Raw genomic sequence first — 13,432 nt, 5'->3', positions numbered from 1 at the left:
GCTGCATTTGAAACCTAGTTTCCCTGGCCTGTATACTTCGCCTTGCAAGTAACTTCACAATTTGATTGCTTTCTTAGTGCACGTGATTAGCTGTCAACACCTTGATAGCTTGTTTTTTTTGTTTTTTTGTTTTTTTGCTTTTTAGGGTGTCATCTGCGGCATATGGAGGTTCCCAGGCTAGGGGTCGAGTCGGAGCTGTAGCCACCAGCCTACACCACAGCCATAGCAATGCAGGATCCAAGCCGTGTCTGTGACCTACACCACATGGCAACGCCAGATCCTTAACCCACTGAGCAAGGCCAGGGATCGAACCCACAACCTCATGGTTCCTAGTCGGGTTTGTTTCTCCTGTGCCGTAATAGGAACTCAGATACCTTGATATCCTAATTTGTGTTGCACAGACGTTGGAAGACAAGGTCCCTGTCTTATAATTGTTTACAATCTAATACTGACATATATTCAGAATAGTTCCCTGCTCCTTAATATATACTGTGTTTTGAGAGTTCCTGTTGTGGCTCAGTGGATTATGGACCCAGCTAATATCCATGAGGATGAGGGTTCAATCCCTGGCCTCACTCAGTGGGTTAAGGATCTCGTGTTGCTGTGGTTATAGCATAGGTCACAGATGCAGCTTGGATCTGGCATTGCTGGGACTGTGGTGTAGGCCAGCAGCTACAGCTCTGATTTGACCCCTAGCCTGGGAACTTCCATATGCCGCAGGTGTGTTCCTATAAAGGAAAAAAATTTTTTTTTAAAGAAGAAATACTGTTTTTTGTATAATTGTTAGGAAAATGGTTAAAGTGGAGTCCTGGAGTTAATTATAAATGCAGGGTTTTTTAAAGGATGTGTGGGAGAGAGATGTCCCTCCCATGGTCTGAGCATAGTGGGTTTACTGTCCTTCCCCATCTAGCTGGCCTGCGTTTTTAGGTGTCCACCTAAAATATGCTGGCTGTTCCATGGGCTTCAGCTTATTCATCTGTGCACGTGTAGCTCATGCCGTCAGCTGACATAAAAACATCACTTCATTTATAACCAGAGAGACTAACTTGTGGAAGTCCTGTCTGAAGTTTTCCATCAGTGGCCTCCCTATGCTACATCTAAAGGGTATTTTAAATCATTCAACAATTTCCTTTTACTCAGTGGGAATACAGTGTGCAATTTCTGTTCATCATCTTCCCTAATTGTTGCTGCTGGGGCTTTAGCATGCAGTTAGTGGAAGTTCCTGTTGTGGTTCAGTGGGTAAGAACCCAGCTAGTATCCATGAGGATGCAGGTTCAATCCCTGGTTTCACTCAAGCTGCTGCATAGACTGCAGATGCAGCTCAGATCTGGTGTTGCTGTGGCTCAAGTGTAGGCCGGCAGCTGCAGCTCAGATTTGACTCCTAGCTTGGAAACTTCCATATGCCGTAAGTGTGGCGCTAAAAAGCAAAATAAATAAATAAATAAATAAACAAGCAGTAAATCATATTAATATAAAGTTGGATTATGCAGATTGAAACAATGCATTTTAAATATGGCCTTGCTCTTTTATGTGCAAAACTTTAATTAAACTTACTGTTTTTAAAACTTACTGGAAAATAATTTTGGTGCTGATGCACAGACTGAGTTATGCATCATTTATTCTTTTCCCACCTGTGGTGCACACAGGACTTAGTATCTTTTGTCATCATTTTGTGAACTGTGCTGTTTATAGCTGTAGAAATATCTCATTCGAGTGGCTGTTATAAGTCAAAATCTTTCTGTAAACTATCCGTAATACTATCCTGTAATACTATCATAATGTTCATTAAATAGTAGTCCTAGGGGCTGTCCAGAAATACCTTTGGTACAGAAACTAAATGTGCTGTATCACTATAAAGGTCAAAAAAAATTGCCACAATGAATTGTAATTTTGTGGGAGAGCACCCTTTGATAGCCTGAGGTCAAACAGAGCCTAACAACCATTAAAGCTGAAACATGCTGTATAATGACATAGGTTGATCTCCTCCTAGGATAAGCGTCTCCTCTGTACACTTTGTGCAAGCTTCAGTTAGGCGTCTCTTGCACAGAATGCATAAGTGTGCTGGATTCATAGGTGCTTACGCTGAACGAGCACTCTCAGGTGTGTGCAAAGGAGATGCCATTTGTTTTGTCTATGTGAGTTTTCATTGATGGACTCTTAGGTGGAGGATGTGTTAGGAGCTAAGATACTTCTCTCCCCCAGGGAATCTAGGATACATTTTGGGAATAACATGTATTGTGATATAATTCACATATACTATTCACCGATTTTATTTATTTTTATCTTTTTGTCTTTTGTTTTTTTAGGGCTGCACTTGTGTCATACGGAGGTTCCTAGGCTAGGGTTTGAATTGCAGCTATAGCCGCAGGCCTATACCACAGCCACAGCGACATAGGATCCAAGCCATGTTTGTAACCTACACTACAGCTCATGGCAGTGCCAGATCCTTAACCCACTGAGCGAGGCCAGGGATCAAACCTGCATCCTCATGGATACTGGTCAGGTTCATTAACCACTGAGCCTCGACAGGAACTCCCAATTCACTGATTTTAAAAAGTGCAACTCGGTTTTTAGTGTGTTCATCACAGTCAATGTTAGAACATTTTCAGCATCCCCAAAAGGCCCTGTTACTTCTAGTACTCACCCCCATTCCTTGTTTCCTCCCATCTCCTCTAGACCTGGTAACTACTGATGTACTTTCTCTCTGTCTCTGAAGATTTGCCTTTTCTGACATTTCATACAAACATGTGGCCCTTTGTGTCTGGCTCTACTTAGGCTGAGCTTATGGCATGAGGAAGTTTTGGGGCCAGGGGTCGAAACCATGCAACAATAGCTGTCGCCCGAGCCCCAGTGGTGATAACACCAGATCCTTAACCCACTGTGATCAAGGGAACTCCACACTTAGTAAATTTTTGAGGTGTATCCACATTGTAGCATATGTCTATTTCATTCCTTTTTTAAGGCCAAATAATACTCCATCATAGGAATATACCACATTTTATTTACCCATCTGTTTGGGTTGTTTGCACTTCTGGTTATTATGACTAATACTGCTAAGATAGTCTCGATCATGTGACAGAAATAGAATGCCTTATCTTTTCTTTATGCTTTAGTCATTAATAAATAATGACTTTTTTCATTTGTATTAATTTTTTTAAATTTACATAAGCGATATTCACTTTGTTGAATGTGTTTGCTGTGAGTTCTTAAACATGCCTGAACTCCTGTAATCTCCACCACAGGCAGCATATAAACAATCCCAACACCCCAAAGAAATCCTTCCTGCCACCCCTTTGTGTTGAGATCCTCCCCCACCCATAACCTCTGGCAACTGCTGATCTGTTTTCTGTTTCTCCTTTTTTGCCTTTTCCAGACTAACACAAAGCAGGTCGTACAGTTCGTAGCCTTTGAGGTGGCCATATGTACTGGGCCCCTGTGGTCTGGCCCAGGTAGCTGCGTAGTGGCTGTCTGTCCCCTTCTGTCACTGGCCGGTGCTCCACTGGGAGGCTGTACCATGGTTCCTTCATTGTCATTAACCTACTGAAGAACATTGTTTCTAGTTTATTTTGCTCTTTTTCTAGTTTCTTAAAGTGGGAACTTACATTACTGACTAGGACAGTTCTTCATTTCTAATATAGATTTTTTTTTTCTTTTACTTTTTAGGACCACACCTGTGGCATATGGAGGCTCCCAGGCGAGGGGTCGAATTGGAGCTACAGCTGTTGGCCTACACACCCACAGCAACTTGGGATCCAAGCCGAGTTTTCAACCTGCACCACAGCTCTCGGCAACGCCGGATCCTTAACCCACTGAGCGGGGCCAGGGATCGAACCCTTAACTTCGTGGTTATTAGTCAGATTTGTTTCTGCTTTGCCACAGTGGGAACTCCTCTAATACACATTTTTAATGCCATTAAGTTTCTCCCTAAGAGCTGTTTAGGTGGTTCTTAAAGGTGGTATTATCAGCTTTAATAGGTGGTATTTTTAGTTTCATTCAATTAAAGTGTTTATTTTCCTTGGCATTCTTTTTGATATAGGCATTAGATTGAAGTATCTTTTTTTTTTGCCTTTTCTAGGCTGCTCCCGTGGCATATGGAGGTTCCCAGGCTAGGGGTCCAATCGGAGCTGTAGCCGCCAGCCTACGCCAGAGCCACAGCAACGCCAGATCTGAGCCATGTCTGCGAACTACACCATAGCTCGCAGCAGCGCTGGATCCTTAACCCACTGATTGAGGTCAGGGATTGAACCTGCAACCTCATGGTTCCTAGTTGGATTCGTTAACCACTGAGCCAGGACAGGAACTCCAGCAAAGTCCTTTTTAAAGGAAAGCAAATAGCTCCCAGGGCTGCTGGGAGGGGGAGAAGAGCCCCCCTAGATTGAAGTATCTTGCTTCCAAATATTTGGTGACTTTCCAGATGGCATCCTGTTACTGATTTTTAGCTTAATTCCATTATTGTCTGTGAACGTATTTTGAGTAATTTCACTTCTTTTAGAATTAATGAGGGTTGTCTTGGTGGATGTTCATTGTTCACTTGAAAAGACCTGCTGTTTTTGCATGGAAAACAGGTTTTTAAGTATTGTCCAAGTCCAGTATATTCTTGCTAATTTTTTGTCTGCTTGTTCTGTTATTGAAAAGATTGTTGCCGAGCATATTTATTAGTCCTATCAATTTTTATTTCACGTACTCTGTCAGGGATGTTTCCTTCTGCTTCTCTTTTCTAGATCACAGAAAACAGGAATGGTAGTATTTCTTTCTAAAATATTTGATAGACTTCACCACTGAAACCATATGGGCCTGGTTCTTAACTTTTTTTTGAAGGATGTTAATTACTGTTACATTTTATTTAATGGTTATAGGTCTATTCATAGTATCTCTTATGTCAGTTTTGGTAGGTTGTGTTTTTTGAGGAATAAGTCCATTTCATTTACATTATCAAATTTATGGGCATAGTACTATTCATGAAGTTCATTAAAACTTATTACCTGTTTTAATGACCATGGATCAGTGTTGATAGTTCCTGTTTAATTTCGGATGTAGTAATTTGTGTCATCTTTCTTGTTTTCTTGGTGAGCTTGGCTAAAGGTTTATCAAATTTTATTGACCTTTTCAAAGAATCAGCTTTTAATTTTGATTTTTTTCCCCTATTAATTTCCTATTTTATTAACTTTTACTCTGCTTTTCTTTTCTTTTTATCTTTTTAGGGCCTTAACCTAAAAGAAAAAGATTCTAGTCGGGTCCTTAACCCGCTGAGCCACAACAGGAAATCTCTACTCTGCTTTTCATTATTTCTTTGTTCTTCGTGCTTTTGGTTTATACTGCTCTTCTTTCTCTAGTTTCTTAAGGTGGAAGTTTATTGATTTTAGATCTTTTTAATGTATACGTTCAGGACTGAAAGTTCCCCTTCCTTGCTTTTGTTGCATTCCACACATTTTGATAAATTGTAATTTCATTTTTATTTAGTTCAAAATATTTTCAGTTTGTTCAACGGAGACTTGTTGACATGTATATTATTTACATTTGTGTTGCTTAATCTCCAGAAATTTTGAGTTTTTCCAACCTGTGTTTCTGTTAATGATTTCTAGTTTAATTCTATTATGGACTGAGAGTATACTTTGTGTGATCTCTGTTCTTTTGAACAGTTTGCTGAGGTGTGTTTTATGGCCTAGAATGTGGTCTTTCTATGTAAATGTTTCATGTGTGCTTGAGAGGAACATGTATTCTGCTGTTGGTTGAAGCATTCTGTAAAATTTTTTATTTCTTTTTTTTTGTCTTTTTTTTTTTTTTTTTGCTATTTCTTGGGCCGCTTCCGCAGCATATGGAGGTTCCCAGGCTAGGGGTTGAATCAGAGCTGTAGCCACTGGCCTACGCCAGAGCCACAGCAACGCGGGATCCGAGCCGCGTCTGCAACCTACACCACAGCTCACGGCAACGCCGGATCGTTAACCCACTGAGCAAGGGCAGGGACCGAACCCGCAGCCTCATGGTTCCTAGTCGGATTCGTTAACCACTGCGCCACGACGGGAACTCCTTTTATTTCTGATATAGTATTTTTCAATTCTAAATCCCACTTGATTTACTTTTATGCTCTAGATATTTTTGCTTGAGAAATGTCTTTCCATTCATCTTTAGAGTATTTGTCTTTACCTCTTGAAGCATTGTTGTAACAGCTTTTCAAAGTTTTTCTGGTCACTCAACACACGATCATCTCATAACATTCCCTACCCCATAGCTGGAGAGATGTTGACATTTCTTGGAGCCTTTTTTGTCTGTGCCGTTGGCAGCTCCAGTTTTTTGGGCAGCTCTAGTACACTGGCGGTGATGTGAGTTGGTGGGTGGGAGGCAGGAGAAGACAACCGGATTATCTTTAGGTCTTGAGGTTTTTTTTTTTGGGTTTTTTTTTTTTAAAGTTAAAAACAGATGTATTTACTATAAATACATCTTCTAGTGAGATGGATCTTCAGAGGGGATTTTATGTTGTGTTGACTGAAATTGAATCTATTGAGGCCAGAATTTCGAATGGTCACTTGCCCTGTCTCTCCATTAGTCTTTATATCTGAGGCCCATGCACTATAGTGAAGGGCTTTCTTTTTCTCTAAAACTGGGGAACAGTCAGAGACACAAATTTCAACCTTGCCTCCATCCAGCAGTTCCTGCCAGAAACCCTCTTCCTCCAGGTTCCATACTTCGTTGTAGCACCACCTGTAGGCAGGTAGGAAACAGGTCAGTGATGGGGCCCCAGGCAGGACACACACCTTTGTTCCTCTGCCCAACAGTCCCTACTGCTCAACACAGTCTGTTTCCACCAGCCGTCATTGCCCTTAGGGTTGTGGAGGAGCTTGTATCCTATCCGATTGCATTTGCAGAAGTGGCTCAGGAGGTTGGACCTGGCATTGTCGGCTGGGGGCAGGGAGCTGTGAATGACAGGTCACCAGTGTGGGCCTGCTTGGTGGCAGTTGGCTGTGGCCTGGGAACCCCCAACGAGCTGGCCATGGAGGCCATTTGACCATGGGCTCCTCACAGGCCTGGCTGCTACCTGCTTCTCAGCTAGTGCTCCTTGCTGGTCGGCCTTTACATTGCTTCCTTGAGATTCTTAATCTTCTGCTTTGTTCAGAGGCTTCTTTTTGTTGTTGTTGTCTTTTTTAGGGCCACACCCACAGCATATGGAAATTCCCAGACTAGGGGTCAAACTGGAGCTGTAGCTGCCAGCCTGCGCCAGAGCCACAGCAGCGTGGGATCTGAGCCTTGTCTGCAACCTACACCAGAGCCCACAGCAACGCCAGATCCTTAACCCACTGAGTGAAGCCAGGGATCGAACTCCCATCCTCATGGATCCCAGTTGGGTTTGTTACTGCTGTGCCCTGACGGAAACTCCTGAGGCTTCTTGGAGGCACTGTGTCTGTTGCCATCCAGTGCAGCTGAAAGTGTTGGTTGAGGTAGGGGACAGGTGGAGTGGGAGAGAAAAGCATGCTTCCTCCACCTTGGCCAGGACTCCAAGCCCTCAAATTCTTTTAAAATAACATGTGTGATCCTTTTTGTCAGTCAGCATTTAATGGCATAGTTATTTGTTACTTCCTCTTTGCAGAAATCCCAGAATGTGGAAATAACTGGCATGGCTTACAGTGTGTGTACAGGTGGCGCTAAAGTGACTGTACCGTTTTTGGGTAAATCTGAAGAACCAGATTTTACTACCAAATCTATTACTTCACCACCTTTTTCTTCTGGAACTGGTGACAAACCTGTGGATTTATCTACTAAAAAGGAAAGTGATGCAGATTCTGAAAACCAAGGTAAAGTTTGATATATGTTTACAAAAACCTAGCATGCATTACTACATAGGCTATATTCTTTTTTTATTTTTTAATGACTTTATTTTTTCCATTATAGTTGATTTACAGTGTTCTGTCAATTTCCTGCTGTATAGCGGAGTGACCCAGTCGTGCATATATATACATATTCTTTTTCTCACGTTACCCTCTGTTATGTTCCATTACAAGTGACTAGATACAGTTCCACGTGAGAAACTAGACTTTTAAATATAGATTGAGAAACTCCCTTTCTTTTTTATATTTATTTATTTATTTTATTTTTATTTTCCCAGTGTACAGCAAGGGGATCAAGTTATCCTTACATGTATACATTACAATTACATTTTTTTTCCCCCACCCTTTGTTCTGTTGCAACATGAGTATCTAGACAAAGTTCTCAATGCTACTCAGCAGGATCTCCTTGTAAATCTATTCTAAATTGTGTCTGATAAGCCCAAGCTCCCGATTCCTCCCACTCCCTCCCCCTCCCATCAGGCAGCCACAAGTCTTTTCTCCAAGTCCATGATTTTCTTTTCTGAGGAGATGTTCATTTGTGCTGGATATTAGATTCCAGTTATAAGTGATATCATATGGTATTTGTCTTTGTCTTTCTGGCTCATTTCACTCAGTATGAGATTCTCTAGTTCCATCCATGTTGCTGCAAGTGGCATTATGTCATTCTTTTTTATGGCTGAGTAGTATTCCATTGTGTGTGTGTGTGTGTGTGTGTGTGTGTGTGTGTGTGTGTGTGTGTGTGTGTGTGTGTGTGTGTGTACGTGTGTGTGTGTACGTGTGTGTGTGTGTGTGTACACCACATCTTCCGAATCCAATCATCTGTCGATGGACATTTGGGTTGTTTCCATGTCCTGGCTATTGTGAATAGTGCTTTGAGGTCAGCATATATTAAATGAAATAGTAAACTGCTCTTTTCCTTTTGCCAGTGGACAGCACAACAGTTTCATTTGGATTTGGAAGTAGCACAGGACTGTCATTTGCAGATTTGGCATCCAGTAATTCTGGGGATTTTGCTTTTGGCTCCAAAGGTAAGATTAGGAGGCAAGGTTACACTGTGGTATTAGAGAACTGGGTATACCTACAGACCCAGTCCTTGTCCCAGTTTGTTCCTCACCTGACACTTTCCTCCCAGCCTTGCCTGCCAGCTGTTTAAGTGCTTCAGTAAGAAAGGGCTTATATTTTACTCTTTTTTTTTTTTTTTGTCTTTTTAGGGCTGCACCCACAGCATAGGGAGATTCCCAGGCTAGGGGTCTAATCAGAGCTGTTGTTGCTGTTCTGTGCCAGAGCCACAGCAATGCCTGATCTGAGCCGTGTCTGTGACCTACACTGCAGCTCATGGCAATGCCAGATCCTTAACCTGGCAAGATCCCTAACCTGAGCAAGGCCAGGGATCTAACTGGCAACCTCATGGCTCCTAGTCAGATTCATTTCCACTCTGCCACAACGGGAACTCCTACTCTTATTTTTTTATATTTATCAATATAACCACGAGAATTTTCTTTTAATTCAACATAAGGCATGGTGAAAATCCTGCCTCTCCTGAAATGCAGAACCATCTCTACAGTTTTTTTTTTTTTTGTCTTTTTGCCATTTCTTGGGCCGTTCCCGCGGCATATGGAGGTTCCCAGGCTAGGGGTCCAATCAGAGCTGTAGCCACCGGCCTACGCCAGAGCCACAGCAACGCAGGATCCGAGCCGCGTCTGCAACCTACACCACAGCTCACGGCAACGCCGGAACCTTGACCCACTGAGCAAGGGCAGGGATCGAACCCGCAACCTCATGGTTCCTAGTCGGATTCATTAACCACTGCGCCACGATGGGAACTCCTACAGTTTTTGAATAACCTTGATTTTAACTTTGTTGTTTTATTTTTATTAGGCCCGCACCTTTGGCATATGGAAGTTCCCAGGCTAGGGGTCAAGTTGGAGCTGCAGCTGTCAGCCACAGCCATAGCAACGCGGGAACCGAGCCTTGTCTTTAACCATCCTCATGGACACTAGTCAGGTTCATTAACTGATGAGCCACATTGGGAACTCGTAACCTTGTTCTTTTAATCATACTTTTGATTTACTAATATTTCAGGATTTGTGCATCTATAATTTTTAAGATGATTTTGCAGTTTTCTATTTTTGCAATAACCTTGATTGTGTTTTTTATATTTTATTTATTTATTTATTTTTTGTCTTTTGTCTTTTTTGTTGTTGTTATTGTTGTTGTTGTTGCTATTTCTTGGGCCGCTCCCACGGCATATGGAGGTTCCCAGGCTAGGGGTTGAATCGGAGCTGTAGCCACCGGCCTACGCCAGAGCCACAGCAACGCAGGATCCGAGCCGCGTCTGCAACCTACACCACAGCTCACGGCAACGCCGGATCGTTAACCCACTGAGCAAGGGCAGGGACCGAACCCGCAACCTCATGGTTCCTAGTCGGATTCGTTAACCACTGCGCCACGACGGAAACTCCTGATTGTGTTTTTTAATATCAGGGTTGTGCTAATTTAGAACTGTTAAACTTTCTCATCTTTTTCCAGTGGTTATTCTACTTTTCATCCATTTTGGATAATTTGTACAAAATAATCCTTTTCAAGTTTATTAGCATATTGTATTTTCTCATTCTTAAACTGTCTTTCCTATATCTTGATTATAGCACTACCCAAATTGAATGAAGTGCTTGATTTGTGGAACATACTTTATTGAAGATACAATACTTACATGATTAATCCAGAATAGTGTTCTTCCCTCACATAACTTTGTTTCATAGTTCCTGCCACGGAAATGCATATAAAACTTTTAGAAATTACATTCAGATAACACATTATGTTGGAACTCATAGCTTCATGGATGTCAGGTTGCTAATTTATTTTTTTATTATTATTTTTTAATTATTTTTTTTTTGTCTTTTTGTCTTTTTTGTTGTTGTTGTTGTTGTTGCTATTTCTTGGGCTTCTCCTGCGGCATATGGAGGTTCCCAGGCTAGGGGTTGAATCAGAGCTGTAGCCACCGGCCTACGCCAGAGCCACAGCAACGCGGGATCCGAGCCGCGTCTGCAATCTACACCGCAGCTCACGGCAACGCCGGATCCCCAACCCACTGAGCAAGGGCAGGGACCGAACCCGCAACCTCATGGTTCCTAGTTGGATTCGTTAACCACTGCGCCACGATGGGAACTCCTGCTAATTTATTTTTAATTTATTAAGTGGCCTGAAGTCACAGAGTCATAAGTCGACATATACAGCAGTATAGTAGGTACAGTTATCGTCCCCCCACTGCAACATTCAACAAAGCACCAAATAAAACTTGGTGTGTTAGATAGCTTGATACCCAGTGTAACTTTCTTAAAGTACCCTATCACTGTTGCCCAGTAAAAGGTGAGTAGGTAGACTCAACTCCCATGAGGGTGGCTTGTTCTGAGCCTTATTTGCTGTCATTCACTCCTTTTTCAGTGAGAATATTCACCAAGCTATTTTTTAAACTACATTTCTTTTTTTTTTTATTTTGTAATGATTTTTATTTTATCCATCATAGCTGGTTTACAGTGTTCTGTCAATTTTCTACTATACAGCAAAGTGACCCAGTCACACATACATTTATACATTCTTTTTCTCACATTATCCTCCTTTGTCCTCCATTATAAGTGACTAGATAGAGTTCCCAGTGCTCTACAGCAGGATCTCATTGCTTATCCACTCCAAAAGCAATAGTGTGCATCTCTTAACCCCAGATTCCCACTCCCTCCCACTTGGCAACCACAAGTCTATTCTCCATGTCCATGATTTTCTTTTCTTTGAAAAGTAGACTACACTTCTTGTTTTGGCACCCTGCGTTCGTCTCTTTTAAGAGCTTACAGAAATTAACTTTTTTTAAAAAAGGTCACCAATTTCACCAGTTGTGTGTGCACGTATGTGTTAAACTTACTTCTGGCATCGTATGGACCGTTTCTTAAATTTTTTTATTATTTTTAATTTTTTTGGTTTTTTTAGGCCACACCCAAGACATGTGGAAGTTCCTAGACTAAGGAGTCCAGTTGGAGCTGTAGCTGCTGGCCTACACCACAGCCACAGCCTGCAGCAACGCAGGATCTGAGCCACATCTGTGACCTACACCACAGCTCATGGCAACGCCAGATCCTTAAGCCACTGAGCGATGCCAGGGATCCTCATAGATGCCTTGGGCTCCTTACCACAGAGCCAAAATGGGAACTTCTTATTATTTTTTCTTCATCTGTTCATTTTGTTTTTATTTCATGTTGTGTATTCTTTTGTCCCACTTTTTCTACAGATTATTTTCTTCTGAAAGTCCTATTCACACACAGGTCTATCAGTCGCTCCATGTCTGTTGTGTAATATTTCGTATGGAAACAAAGAAAATGAGGAACACCTGCTTCTCTGTTTCCCACCTTTATCTGTGATTGCCATTGTCTTGTATTTCCTTCAGATTTTGTAATGTTTTCCTTAAACTCAGACACAGAGTGGAGGCTTCCTGGGTAGGAGCACAGTTATTGTGAAGTTGGTATGGATAATTGACGCACACATCTTTATACTTTTACTGTATAAATTCACCCTCTTGTTCCCTTTAGAGCATTGCTTTTCAACTCTTGGGAACTTTTTAAAGAAAAACAAAACAAAACAAAAAACACCTTGATTATGTTGTGCTCTCTGGGTGTAACACCAGGCACTGGTATTTTACAGAAGCCTTTGGTAGGATTAATGTAATAGGCACCAGTGTTAAGAACCACTCACTGTTTTAGGGAATTTTGAGATTTTTCTGTCATACCTTTTGGTATTGGGGGTAATTTTTAAAAATGAAAACATTTTTCTGTTTGAGAGTTCCTGAACCCAGTTATTTTTATTATTTATTTATTTTTGTCTCTTCAGGACCACACCTGAGGCATATGGAGGTTCCCAGCTAGGGGTAGAATCAGAACTGCACGTGTTGGTTTACACCACAGCTATAACAGTGCCGGATCCAAGCCGTGTCTGCGAACTACACCACAGCTCATGGCAATGAGAATCCTTATCGCACTGATTGAGGCCAGGGATCGAACATGCGTCCTCATGGATACTAGTTGGATTCATTTCCCCTGAACCACTACGGGAACTCCAAACCCAGTTATTTTTAAGCCCCATCCTGTGGCTGCTGTTCTTAAGGGAAACTCCCACATAACCTGAGCTTGTGCTTTTCTCTTTTCAGAACATTCTTTTGCCGGACCTTCTTAAGAATTTTTTATTTTTCTTTTTTTCTCTTTTTTTTTCCCTCCTTGTTAAACCTGGCTTGGGAGTTACTGTTTGAATCTGTCATTTTGTTCTTTCTTCAAGGTGCTGAGTTTTTAACTGCTCAGTGACAGTTTTGCCTTCTCTCAAGCTTTTAGCATCAGATGAATGGTTCTCTAAGGCAGTGTGGTGGCTCAGCCATCGATGAAAAGCTGAGAGGTGTATTTCCTCTCAGAGCGTGGGCAGTGGATTAGCAGGTTGGGTCACCTTCACTTGAGATGGGGATGGGGAAGCTTGGTTTTCACCCTCTCCAGGGTGTGAGGGAGAGTAAAAGTCTTTATTCCTCATGTGGCGATGATGGGGAGCCTTTTCTCCCCAATGGCTGGAGTCGGTGAGCTTCTCCC

General features: G+C 41.9%; 1 protein-coding gene across 3 annotated transcripts in view; it reads left to right on the top strand.

Annotated features, from left to right (window-relative positions):
- RGPD4 (RANBP2 like and GRIP domain containing 4) overlaps positions 1-13,432 on the top strand; it is a 68,715-nt gene that overhangs the window by 51,634 nt on the left and 3,649 nt on the right. For all 3 annotated transcript variants that reach the window (XM_047781274.1, XM_047781273.1, XM_047781275.1), the window contains 2 exons: positions 7,583-7,787; positions 8,747-8,848. In XM_047781274.1, coding sequence (XP_047637230.1) covers positions 7,583-7,787; positions 8,747-8,848 — 307 coding nt within the window. The remainder of the gene's footprint in view (positions 1-7,582; positions 7,788-8,746; positions 8,849-13,432) is intronic.

This window comes from Phacochoerus africanus, chromosome 5 (assembly GCF_016906955.1).
Source record: "Phacochoerus africanus isolate WHEZ1 chromosome 5, ROS_Pafr_v1, whole genome shotgun sequence".
In the NCBI taxonomy this organism is placed as follows: Eukaryota; Metazoa; Chordata; class Mammalia; order Artiodactyla; family Suidae; genus Phacochoerus; species Phacochoerus africanus.
This window is presented reverse-complemented; position numbering and strand designations above follow the sequence as displayed.